This window comes from Equus caballus, chromosome 4 (assembly GCF_041296265.1).
Source record: "Equus caballus isolate H_3958 breed thoroughbred chromosome 4, TB-T2T, whole genome shotgun sequence".
NCBI classification, from domain to species: domain Eukaryota; kingdom Metazoa; phylum Chordata; class Mammalia; order Perissodactyla; family Equidae; genus Equus; species Equus caballus.
Window position 1 is genome coordinate 99,132,418 of NC_091687.1, and position 13,917 is coordinate 99,146,334.

General features: G+C 39.9%; 1 protein-coding gene across 4 annotated transcripts in view; it reads left to right on the plus strand.

Annotated features, from left to right (window-relative positions):
- The window catches only part of MGAM (maltase-glucoamylase), a 187,251-nt gene that overhangs the window by 4,375 nt on the left and 168,959 nt on the right, over nucleotides 1-13,917 (plus strand). For 2 of the 4 annotated variants that reach the window (XM_014739340.3, XM_014739341.3), the window contains 2 exons: nucleotides 10,968-11,094; nucleotides 12,785-12,954. In XM_014739340.3, the coding sequence (XP_014594826.2) occupies nucleotides 10,968-11,094; nucleotides 12,785-12,954 (297 nt within the window). Of the gene's footprint in view, nucleotides 1-508; nucleotides 833-10,967; nucleotides 11,095-12,784; nucleotides 12,955-13,917 lie in introns of those variants that run through there. The other 2 variants (XM_070266032.1, XM_070266033.1) reach the window with 2 other exon arrangements.

The following is a 13,917-nucleotide window of genomic DNA, read 5'->3' on the forward strand; positions in this document are numbered from 1 at the left end:
AGATGTTACAGTTACTTTTATCTCATATTTTGAAGATAATCTCAAAATACTGTTCACAGTATTTTGAAATTGCAATGGCTATTAGACTTGCCGCTGGTTTTCTTAGTTAACATATCATTAAAGAAGCACATGCATTACTATATCTCAATTAAACAAATATTCTGGTAACTATAATTCAGTGGTATTGGTTTCCTTTGTATCCTTAAATATTTTATCTCATGCATTTAAAATGTAAATCTAAAAGAGGTCCACAGCAGGCATCAAACTGCCAAAGGGCCTTCATAGCACAAAAAAGCTTAAGGACACCTCTTCTGGAGGGAAGAAAAGAAGAAAACTATTTTGAAAACATTTTCAAAACTATTTCCTTCAAACTCAAATCAGCAGATTGCGCTACTAAATGTCAGCGGGTTCCTGAGTGATTAGAGGTTGCTGGCAGAGAGAGGTCTCTTCTGGGATAAGGGGTTGTTTATTTTCTGCACTTTATTGTGTACACATTGAGTCAGTCTCTGCTTTTTCACAGGCCCTTTGAGTGTCCTCATTGCTGAATAAACCTTCAGCCCTGGAGACTTTACAAGGGGTCAGGGTGGTCGCTTCTTGCTCCAGGGTCTCGGGGATGTTCTCCTCAAAGGAAGACAATGATTACTAATTAACCAGCAAATCTGATCCTGAGAATGAAAACTGGGCAGTGATTTGCATTTGCAATCCATTAACACTGACACAGTAACCAGTTACTAGGGCTGTGACTGCTTTCTGTGGACTATGCTCCTCTGCTTTTATTGCCAGGCCATCCTTCAGAGAGAGCGGGAGCAGCCGCCGCCACTGAGGAAGGGAGGTACGTTTGTAAACTGTGCGCTCACTTACAGCTATACATACATGTGTGCATGCAAGTGTGCATGGACTTGTGCTCATCCTCTTTAGTCAAAATACCCTTGTTATTTTGTTAAACACAGACAAAAGTCAACATCCACAGCAAACCATGAAATTATACACATACACACACGTAAAACAAAATTCAATTCATTTATCTTTCTTCTTGGTGTATGTGTCTGTGTGTGTGTGCACGTTCTTCTGGACGGAGCCTGAATCTACAAGCCCTACTGTGGGTAAACCTGTGTGTTTGCGTTTCTCGGTGTGGTGTGATGAATGACTTAGTATTCTGGGTGAGGTGGCCAGTAGAAATTCTGCCTTGGGAGATGGGGTGGGGGAGATGAAGGAAAGGAGTTAGAATTTCAAGTTAAACTAGAGCATTTTGAGACATTCCTTCTAAAAGGGTGTGGAGTTGGGACTGCGAAGTGCTAATTAGAGAACCCATCACAGTCAGGAAACTGAGAAATCTATGAATTATTATAGGGAAGAGTCTAAGGGTGTGTGTGAAGCATTGGCATGTGTGCAGGTGTCAGTGTGCAGTGGGGAGTGTGAGAGACTTACGTGGAGTCTGGAAGGGGGTTATGGAGGGAAAGACCCAGTATCTGGACTGGCAGTCATGTGTGGACAGAATGGAAGTGCCGAGGGGAAGGGGGAAGGAAAAGGATTGTTGCTGGCTCCTTTCTAGTAAAACCGAAAATCACAAAGGGGTGGGTCCTCACGATTGCCAGCGTCCAGCTAGACACGTGTGGGCGTTTCTTTTCTGACTGGCCTCTGAGGTGGGAAAGAAGAGCTACAACAGGAAAGAGAGGGAGGCCAGGATCCATCTCTTGGGTCTCTCTAGAAAAGGTTGCCAGTGGGTTCCTGATATATGTCTGGACAGTGGCTTTTGTGTGCTAAAGGGACCTCCTGCTCTCAAAACTGTCTATGGCCCCAGTGTCGCTGTGTGAAACAGTGTTACTTTACAAACTGCCCTGTAAGCATGGAATGCTAGGGAGTAGATGGACTTAGAAGAAGAAATTTCCCGCTTAAAATTGGTTCAGGAGATAACTGTGGAATGTGATGAGGAAGATAAGCCTTTCATGCTCTGGTGCTAGGGTCACAGTAGTTCATAGCTGTCTTCCAGAGACGATCTCCATGTGGTTCGGGGGGAAACAAGCTCAGAGAGGTTAAGCAGGTTTTCCAAGGTCACACAGCTGAGTAGGGTAAGAGCTGGCTTTTAGATCTCTGTACTTTGGATGGGACCAGACTTGGGAAAAAAAGGCCATTAGCCATTTTTTTTCCTTCCCATTCTCTAAGTAGCTGGGAGACAACGGACCAACCCAATAAATTTGCCCAGGACTTTTGAGGAACATCGACGGCTCGCTGGGGTCCTCTTTGCAAGTTAGTCTCAGTCTCTGTAAAACTAACTCTCTCTTTTCCACTCAATTTCTTGCCTGTGTTATCAAAGGATTTTTAAAAGAAAGGGTTAGTTTGTCATATGCAAATCAGATGCTGGCTATAATTCGGAAAAGATGAAAGTTTGATTATCCAGTTTTTCCAAATTAGTTTAGATAGCCATTTCAATAATTTGGGCCCCCACATGGTTTGTCTATCTACTTCCCTAAATAATTATAACAGTATCAGGAAAATGAGCGTTGGAAGTTATTCATATAATCATTTTAATTTAAGAGGAAAAAATTACTGTTGGAGTCTGTACAATTTATGTATGATAATAATATGTATGATAATAATATTTTTCCTAACCAGGCTAATTGAAATTGCAACCCCTTACCTCCACATTCGTCGTCTCCTTTCTCCATAGCTCTTATCACAGTCTAACCTGCTGTATATTTGTTTAGTTTGTTTATTGTCTCTTTTTCCTACACACGGGAATGTAATTCCCATGAGGACAGGAGTTTTTATCTGTTTTGTTTGTTGTGTAACCAGCTCCTGAAAGAATGCTTGGCATAGCGTAGGAGTTTCATAAATAATTAATGAGTGAAAAATCAGATCTGCAGTCCTGTTCCTCCAGAGACACAGCATTGATAACTAGATGATGAATAAACCTGAGAAGAAAGTGCATCCACAGCTCCTTCTCCTTGGTCTCATGAAGACTTTAAAACAGTGCTGTGGACCACAAACTGGAAGTCAATTAACTACTACAGGTGCTTAGAAACCACTCTAAAATCCTCCAGGTGCCATGGAGACTGAAATGTTGCTGGGTTGTTTCCTTTTATTCCCATAAGCCTTCTAACCCCATGGTTGTCTTTGGAAGGACACAGGCATCTCCCACATATCCTACCTCCTCTTAGTTTAGAAACCTTGATTATTCATGCCTTTGCGTCACTTTGTGGAAGGTGGCTTTGGATTCAGATTGCCTGGCTTGAAGCCTGGCTCTGAGGTCTGGACCTTGGGCAACCCAGCCTCTGTCAGGCTCCGTTAGGTTATTTGTAAAATGGGAATAATAGCAGTCCCTGCTTGTAGGGTGGTTGTGAGGACGAAATGAAATAAGGCATGTAAGCACTTCTCCTAGTGCCATGCACATTCTAAGTACTTGGTTAATGACCTAGATACTATTTGATAAAACCTTAATCTCACAAAAAGCGTAAAGTAGTGTACAATATGGGGCATTATAGCGTAGAATATAGAGTAGTGAGTAAAAGTTCTGGCTGTGGAGTCCAAAGGGCAGGTGTCCAAATTGTTGCTTTGCTCCTTATCAGCTGTGTGAGATCAGGCAGGTTATTTGACCTTGCTGAAGCTTGATTTCCTCGTCTGGAAGTGGGGCTAGTAGCAGTAACTATCTTGGGGTCATTATGAAGATTGCATGTGACAAATTATGTAAACCTTTTAGCACATTTGCTCAATCATTATTAGCTATTATTATCATTATCATTAAAATTGCACAGTTTTTGTTTGGCATATGAAATAGAATATTCAAGGATTGATGACAACTGCCAAGTAGCAGTTTCTTAAAACATTTTTTCTTTTAAATGCAGTTAAAGCTATTTAAATTATTTCCTATTCTATTTGCCTTCTGCCATTTTTCTTGATCTTGAGTTTTCCTAAATTGCATTCCTGATTGAAAGTTTAGCTTTCACTATCAAGATCTTCGTAATTCAGTAAGTAAGGTCAATCAGATGATGCTGATTAGGGTTTTTTTTTCTTAAGGTTTAAGGAAATGTTTCTCTTCTGTAGCTAGAAAGTAATTATTATTACTCCACAGACCAGGTAACCATATTTTAATGTATGATGTGAAAGGACTTCTGATAAGAGGCAAACAGATTTTTTGAAAATGCAAATGATATTTTATTTGAGTCATATTTACCAATGTGTATTAATTACCTATTGCTGTGTAACAATTTACCCCCAAATTTAACAGCTTGAAACAATACACATTTATGGTCTCACAGTTTCTATGGGTAAGGAATGTGAGAGCAGCTTAGCTGGGTGGTTCTGGTGCAAGGTCTCTCTCTCAGGAGATTTCAGCCAAGATGCTGCCTGGAACTGCAGTCACGTGAAGGCTTGCCTTGGGCCGGTGGATCTGCTTCTGAGATGCCTCACTCACATGGCTGTTGGCAAAAGACCTCAGTTCCTTCCTGGCTATTGGACATTTCCATAGGCCTGCTGGAGTGTCATTACGACATAGCAGCTGGCTTCTCCGAGACATGATCCAAGAAAAAGAATAAGGAAGTGATCCAATAGACCATGGAAGGAAGAAGCTGTAATGCCTTCCTCACCTGGTCTTGGGAGTCACACACCATCGCCTCTGCTGTATTCCATTTGTTCGAAGTGAGTCACTAAACCAGCTCACTCTCAAGGGGTGAGGGATGGGGGCTTGGCTCCACCTCTTGAAAGGAGGAGTATCAAAGAATTTGTGGGCTTTTTTCTGTTTTTCAAAACTACCATATGATTTTGGATAATATTGAATTTTATTTTATTTCACATTTTACTCAGTTCTCTCTCTTTGGATATCCACATTAGTCTCAGTCTTTTTCTGTTGTATGTCATGCTACAATGAAAAACCTTTATCTGTACATATATTTGCTTCCCACACGTGCAAGTATATTTATGGGCTAAATTTCTGTAAATGGAATTCCAGATTATGGGTGTAAGTAACTTTAATAGTTTTTGTCAAATCTTAATTGAGCGTATGGTGTTTACAGTTTGACTAGCAATGTGTGGGTGCCTATTTCTTACTACTGTCTAACACAGTGTGCTAATAAACATTTGGAAAAATTATAAATATTAGTATAAAGAACAATCTCCCATCTCACAGCTATTAGCAACCACCAAGGGAAAGGAGGCATGGTCACTTCAATAGGCATTCTGATAACTCCTCTGCTTGCCAGTGAACGTGAGTCCACTCTTTACGTCATTAGTTAATTTACTTATACCAGGAATGAAAAGTTATTAATTATATGGGATTTTACATGCAAGATTAATATTATGGGATATCTCATAAAGCCTTTGGGAATGTGATGTACTGGGGACAGGACAGGTAAGAAAGATTAGAGTTGGGTAATTTGTTTTAGAAAAAACAAGGAAATTCTTGCAGAGAAAGGTACAGCCCCATTTCTTTTTGCATAGTAAGAGGACATTACATTGACAAACAGCAATTTCTCATCAGTGTATGAGAAGAAAATACTCTTGGCATTTAATGTTTGGCCAAAGGACTGAGGAAGGCTGCTTTTGTCTGAGGAGAATGTGGAGGCTGTGTGAGGACACATTGACTGGGTGGAGAATGAGGCTGCAGAGAAATAGCAAACATTAAGGATGAGCTCAGGATTTAAGGTTCCCAGGCCGAGGAGGTTTGAATGAAGGCCTAAGGGAAGAAGTGAGGGATGTGCTTTTTGAGTGAAGATAGTGTGATTTACAAGGCAGCCCGGGAGAGGAGCAGCGGGTGGGTTGGTGGAGAAAGTGGCCCTTGTATGGGGAAGACTGCAGCTCATGGCTCCTCCTGTTTCTTCCCAGTTCTCTGCACTTTTGTCTCAGATAACGAGTGAGTCACCTGACACATGGGGCCATAGAGCCCTTAGCGGATAAGAAGTTGTATCAGAACAAGTTCACAAGGGCAGTGGGCAGGCGTGTGCAATTGCCACTTCACAACACTGAGTGAAGTGCAGTGCCAAGCTCACGGACAGTGAGATTGATAGATTTCTTAGGGATGTGCTGTTTCTTACCCAGGATCCATGAATATCCTCTCTATGGTAAATAATAATATCATGATACGTTATCCTTTAATATTTTTTTTTTTGCAGTCTGCAAAAGTTGGCATTTGTCCTGTATTTTTTTAAACTTTTTATTAATATTATGGTAGTTTACAACCTTGTGAAATTTCAGTTGTACATTATTAGTCATGTTGTAGGTGCACCACTTCACCCTTTGAGCCCTGCCCCCAGCCCCCCTTTCCCCTGGTGACCACCAATCAGTTCACTTTGTCTCTATGTTTAACTTCCACCTGTGAGTGGAGTCATACAGAGTTCGTCTTTCTCTCTCTGGCTTATTTCACTTAACATACTTCAAGGTCCATCTATGTTGTTGTGAATGGGACGATTTTGTCTTTTTCTATGGCTGAGTAGTATTCCATTATATATATACCACATCTTCTTTATCCAGTCATCAGTTGATGGGCACTTAGGTTGCTTCCATGTCTTGGCTGTTGTAAATAATGCTGCAATGAACCTAGGGGTGCATAGGACTTTTGGAATTGCTGATTTCAAGTTCTTTGGATATATACCCAGTAGTCGGATGGCTGGGTCATAGGGCATTTCTATTTTTAATTTTTTGAGAAATGTCCATACTGTTTTCCATAATGGCTGCACCAGTTTGCATTCCCACCAGCAGTGTATGAGGGTTCCTTTTTCTCCACAACCGCTCCAACATTTGTCACTTTTTGTTTTGGATATTTTTGCCACTCTAACAGGTATAAGGTGATATCTTAGTGTAGTTTTGATTTGCATTTCCCTGATGATTAGTGATGATGAGCATCTTTTCATATGTCTATTGGCCATCCATATATCTTCTTTGGAGAAATGTCTGTTCATGTCTCCTGCCCATTTTTTGATCGGATTGTTTGATTTTTTGTTGTTGAGCTGTGTGAGTTCTTTATGTATTATGGAGATTAACCCTTTGCCGGATAAATAACTTGTAAATATTTTTTCCCAACTGGTGGATTGTTTTTTTGTTTCAATCCTGTTTTCCCTTGACTTGAAGAAGCTCTTTAGTCTGATAAAGTTCCATTTGTTTATTCTTTCTATTGTTTCCCTCATCTGAGGAGTTATGGTGTCCGAGAAGATTCTTTTGAAACTGATGTCAAAGAGTGTACTGCCTATATTCTCTTCTAGAAGACTTATTGTTTCAGGTCTAATCTTTAGGTCTTTGATCCATTTTGAGTTTATTTTTTGAATGGTGAAAAAGAATCGTCAATTTTCATTCTTTTACATGTGGCTGTCCAGTTTACCCAGCACCATTTTATCCTTTAATATTTAAAGTACTTTTATTTGATTCTCACAGGAAGAAGATGATAATTATTATTGTTAATAGATATCATTAGTTTCATTTTAGATAAGAAAACTGAGGCTCAAGAATGTGAAGTAAATTCATTTGGCTACCACAGCAAAAAATGGCGGGGCTGGGAACCCAGCTCAATTTAGCGTGCTCTTGTTCCGAGCAGAAGAACTCAGAGATATGATGAAGCACAAAAATACTAATAAAATGTTTAGCACAGGCATCTTTTGTGAAAGGGAGGAGTAAAGAAGCAAGAAATTTGTGTGACTCACTCCAAAATGACATATTAAAAGCTGGTATGAATTTTATAGATCTTCTAGTTCGATCTCTTTAATTTGTAAGTGAGGAAACTGAGAATTGGAAAGCTTAAGTAAACTTCCCAAGGTCATCTGGCTAGTTGTTTTCAGAATGGGGAATAAAATTCAGGTCTTCTGATTCACAAGAAAGAATACTCTTTCTACCATACATTGCTTTGATTGTGTGGAAGGAAATAACAGGATTGGGCTTTATGTTCACTTAAGGAAGGTACCATTGTTTTATCCTCTAAAACACATTTATGATATACTATAATTAGGAAATATTTGGGTATTTTTCAAATATTCAACCAGGGTGTAAAACGTTATTGGTCAATATGTATAGATTATGCAGATTCTGCCAACAGGTGCTTAGAAAGGCAATAAAGAGGAAGAAGCAGACATAATTCTCATACCCTGGGAGCTCACAATTTGATGGAGAAAAGGGGTGTTATAAACCTAAGGAAGTAGACACACCTTTGGGGAAAAAACCTTAGGAAAACTTATCCTTGGTTAAAAATGAGCTGGGATTAGAGAGGGTGCATTGATATACTAGAGGTGTTGAGAGGGACGCTTTGATGGGTTGAAAACTTTCACAAGGGCCCACACATGTCTCTTACTTCCTTATTTCACTGTCCTCAATTTATACCTACCCCTCCATAGGATAATGTTGTACAGTATTATTACATCCACTGATGAACTCAAAATTCCCAAAGTGGTTCTCAAACAGCAGTGGAGGGAAATTGAATATCAAAGTCATTTGGGAAACTTTTAAAACCTACATTGACGGGTTCAAGATGGCAGACTGATCACAGGATTTTACCTTTTTTCCTTTCCAAACTTCCATTGACATTCTAATAAAGATGTACCAAATGAAACAGTCTGTAACAATATGGAAAAAGAAAAGCAGACAGGCCCATTGTGCTGGGTATATCAGAGCAGCGATGATCTCAGCTCACAATCAGCCTGTGGAAGGAGGTCTGTGGTGGAATTTTGGGGGCAGTTCTGCCCAGAGAGACCACCAAGCCCTGAGCTAGGAGTGTGAGAGTAGAGAGAGGAGGAGAGGGGTGTGGGCCAGTGTTCAGCTGTGGTTGGGCTTATAAAGGGGCTGTGAAAACTATTGTTTTCTAGAAAGTGCATTTACTACTGTATATTCTATTTATAAAAAGATGGTTTTCAACTCTTTCTTTGAGTGTTACAACTCATGTGAAGGCTATTACTCTTTGAACAATGGTTGCCAAGGTCATATGGAGAGGGAGGTGGCTATATATTCTGAAAAAAAAAGTCCCTGGAGAAAGTGATGTACCTCTCCTTCATACTTCAAAAATGATTAATTTAAAGAAATCTTGACATGGATCCTTTTGTAAAATAAATAAAACAAAAATCTGCCCTCTGATTTATATTATTTTTTATATCTAAATTTTCTTTTTTCTTTCTTTTTCACTTGTACTCCTGTGGTTACTGGAGAGGTTCCTGGGATGAAGGCACACTGTTTTACATTTCGTCCTCCCCTTACCTCTTGGGAAAGAGGAATGTGGACACTGCAGTGCACATATGACACAAAGGAATCTTGTGCTGGTGTTTCCGCTCAGTCTTGCTCCCAAATCAACAAATACTCATTAAGAGCGCCCGCCAGGTTGCTTCCAGTGAGGCATTGTGGAGCTCTTCCCAACATTTTTCTCTTCATAGAGCACAAAGAAAACCATGTTAGCATCACTAAGCTAGTTGAAAGAGATCTGGTTTTCCAGAGGAGGCAACTCAGCAGAAGACTGGCCCTGGACTCCGCCTGGCCCCGCCCAGCTGCCCACAGAGTGGAGGGAATCTCTATTGCAGGCTCTTAGACTGACAGTGATAACTCTCCTATAACTTAAGGGGATACAAGAAGCTAATTAGATCATGAAACTCATTTTAGAGATCATTCCAACACACCACCCAACTTGACAATGGATTTGTTTTACTTCTTCTATATAAAATTTTATATAGCTCTTTGAGAAATTTCTCCCTCTATTCTGGCATTTTGTATTGATTGTAGCTTGCTGTAGGCTTCACTCCCTATTGAGTGGCAGATTTCTGCATTATAGTATGGCTCTACATATTTTCTCATGCTTTTGGAGAAGTGCTATATTTGTGTCCATAGATATATGTCTCACACAAAAGGTGAAAGGCAGAGTGTGCACTTACCTAACAGGCAGTGCGGTCAGGAGGAGAATCCCTAAAGTGGAAATCAGGACCCTTAATTGTCCTATTGACTTATCCTCAGCTCTGGGTGAGTGTCATTAAAGCACACAGTACCTCAGTCCTTTCATCTGTACAATGGAAAAATTAGCCTGGCCATCCCCATATCTCAAAGATGTGAATACAGAATGCAATCAGCATAGGATGATGCTATTCTATGTTAATAGACAGGGTATCCCTGGGGTTCTCACAACTTAGCTAAGCCAATGGCACGAAATGTCAAGTTTTCCCTTCCAGAGACAGTAAGCATTATCTAAAAAAAATGCTATGGGAATTTAGTACAAGTGACCAATGGATATATTTTATTTAATGTTTGAGAGAGAATACAGAATGCTGAATGCAAAGGACAAGCTTTCTGAAGAATGACAGTAGAGGAGTCAGAGGAGGGGGCTGCTAAATGCAGTGGTATCTGGGGCAACTGTGGAAAGGACATGAGTGAGTGGTGGGGAATTTGTTACTTGCTACTGATGGAGGGTAGTGCCTCACCTCAGTCTAGCATCAGAATTGTCCCTAGCAAAAGACAGAGTCCTAAAGTGGAAGTGCTGAGGAAGATTTCCAGAAAGGACTGCGTGTGAGGCGTAATCCTCATTTGAGCTTGTGCATGGTGGTTAACTCAGTGTCTGGACAAGACTTTAAATGTGGTCTGTGCCTTCCTGGTAGAAGACTAAGGAAGCCTGCACAGAGTCCTGGGTAACACTGACAGTCCCAGTGGTGTCTGCTTTAATAGCTGTCATTTCTCTTATCTTTCCTACATGAACTGTGCCTTTATGAACCAAATAATAGATGAAGGGAAGTGCCTCTCTATAGGAATGTTTCATCCAATAAATGAATAAAGAATGATAGAATTATGGTATCAGTATGTCACAACTCCTAATGGAATAATGGATCTAAGAAATACTCACCAATGGCTGTTAACACACAAAAAAGAGAGAATCTCCTAGATTTTATATGTCTTCTGATGATGGTTATATGGGGGGGTTTGTTATATTATTCATTCCACTCATGTATACATTTGAGATTTTCCATTAAAAAACTTACTGGGTATTTATTAAACTCAACTCTAAAATTGTTGTCTCTTTTTTGTAGATGGCAAGAAAGAAGTGGAAAAATTTCACTACTTTGGAGCTTATGCTCAGCGCACTTCTGCTTGTGTTATTTATCATCACTATTCCTATATTTGTGCTGTCAGCTAGAGATTCTTTGGGATCAGAAGGTAACAAGGAACTCTAGTGCTCTCCTTCCCTATGTTGTCTTATCAGAGCAAAAACTTCAGAAGTGGCAGGGAGGTGATGCTTTCATGTTCATCCCTGTGAGTGTGTGTGTGCGCCTGTGTGTGGTGGTTGTGTGTGTGTTGGGGAACGCCTAACTAAAACTGTGGCAGCTCCATGGGTATTTGTTACAGGCCCAAATTCTGACACTTTTGTTTCCCAATTAACACAGTGCAGGATTCCACAATTGACACTGGAAATATATTTGCCCAATTTCATTGAATAATTCTAATTTTGTTAACAATAACAATTAACAGTACCCTTATTTGAAAGGCAGTCAAATAAGTATATAATCAATTAAAGTATTTTAGGCCAAAGTTTGGTTCTTTAAAAGGGTAACAACTACCAGAGTTATTTATTAAAAGTTTGTTGAACTGTTTTATTCTAAACTAGGGCTGCATTATACTGGGTTATCTGTGATTTCCTATCTGGGCATCACCTAGGAGAAGCTCCCTAAGGGAAGCAGGCAGTGAAGGGCAGCTTGTGGCGAGAGGAAAAACTGCCACTCCTACCTCATTTCCAGGCATGCGCTTTCTACTTTTGTGGCAAGTTACATTAAATAATCTCAAAGATTGTTCAACTCATAAAATTCTATGATTCTGAAGATGGAACTAAAACCCTTATGTAGAAACTGACACAAATATGGAGTTCTTTTAATCTATCACTTTTGGATTGGGAACACTAATGAAAAGAAAACTTATTAAAAGCCTCATTGTTTTGTCTTAATGTTGCTGTTAAGTTATTGTAGAGTGCCTTAAAGAAATCTCACTTCCTCATTTTAGAATGCCATAAACATGCCTTTTATATTTTGCTGATTTTTAAATCTCAAAGTCCTGGGGTAGATTCTAGCTGCCAGTTTCTAGGTTGGTGGCCTCCCTTTATTTTGTCATATGAAGCTTTACATTTACATAAGAATGCCATCAGTCATAAGCGTTCATTGTTGAGGGATTGCCTGTTGGCTGAACAAGTAGAACTGAGGTTATTATGATTAGGGTGTCAACATTCATGACAACAGCATATACTGCATGTGTTCTATGTGTAAACGTATTGTGAACCAGCTACTGGAGGTGGAAGTAAGGGACCAAAGAAGAGTCTGCAGATTTTCTGGAAAGGGCCAGATACTTAATACTTTAGATTTTGTGGGCCATACAGTCTCTGTCCTAACTACTTAATTCTGCCTTTATAGCTCAAAAGCAGCTCTAGAAAATACATTAAAAAACTGGAAGTGGCTGTGTTCCAGCAATGCTTTATTTAAAAACCATACTGTGACCTGATTTGACCCACAGGCCAAAGTTTTCTGACCCCTGGACTAGAGAAGGTAGATTTGGTTCCCACCTGGGTGAGTTTCCAATCTAATGGTGGAGTCAAACACCTTGCCCTTGTGTGCACTATCTGATAGAGGAGGGCCTTGGTGGTAGAAGGGGATGATGCAGGTATACACAAAGATAAGCATAGTCAGCAAGAACAAAATGAGGCTTTATAAAGTGGATGCTTACATTTCAAGGACATCAGAGTGAACCCAATCAGTAGTGGAGTCCGTGTAACTGGAATGTTGAGAACTAGGGAGATATTGAATAGCTGTGATGTTAAATCTGTCTGGTGGTCCCTTTATGTTTGCTTTCGGGATAATTCCAGATCCTGGGACGACAATGACCCCAGATCCTGGGACGACAGTTACCCTCAATCCTAGTTCGACAGCTATCCCAGATCATGAGACAACAACTACCGTCCCTGCTTCTGCAGAGTGCCCAGTGGTGAATGAATTGGAACGGATAAACTGCATCCCTGACCAGCCACCAACAAAGGTTTGAGTTGTGGATCTTGTTTTCATTTAAAAGTTTATGCCATGGGATAGTTTTCTTTTTTTCTATTTGTAATTCCCAGAGAATTGTTTGCATTGCACCTATTGGTGGCTCAGGAAAATTAATCCTGTATCCATGCTTGTATGACAGTGTAGCTTTGGGAGAGGAAGAGCTGGAAAATTCCGTTGGGTTGACAGATTCAGCAAATAGAAGTACAGGCTGCCCATTTAACTTTCAATTTCAGATAAACAATGAAGAAGTTTTAGTATAAGTATATCCCATACAACACTTGGAACTTACTTATACTGAAAGTGTATTTGTCTTTTATCTGGCAACGCTACTTAGTTACTAGTCCTCTCTGACTCTGTTACTGCCTCTGTTTCTTGCCCTCTGTCTGTCTTTCTCTTCTCACAATTCCAAAAGGTTATCTAGGATCTACAATAAAAAGTCATCCATGTGCGTAAAACAGTATTTAAAATAAGGACAAAGTCTCTAGAGCCATGTTTGGGAAGAAAGAAGGTTATAAATACCAGATTAAAGATTGTGCAGCCATCTGAGTATTTACTTTAGGGCTGTGTTTCTTGATCATTAGCTGAACATTATGATTATAAAATGCATTGCACACACCATATCTGTCCTTTTTCACATTGAGAATGAATGAAAACAAAATGCAGCCTTCTGAGTGAAGTCCATGACATGAAATAGCAGATCTGTATCAGATATAGAAAGGATGCTTGCGGCATGTGATGCTTGGCATGGGGCACTTCCACATTTATCTCTGTAGCCATCCTATTATTAATAGGCTGGAATAATCTGTGATGTTCTTGAGAGTTACTCTTTTGGTTTGTCTAAAGGTCCTAATACCAAAAGACATTTTTTTTTTTTCTGTTTTTTTTTCTCATACTTCTGGAGGCTAGAAGTCCAAAATCAAGTTGTTGACAGGGTTTGTTCCTTTTGAGGGCTCTG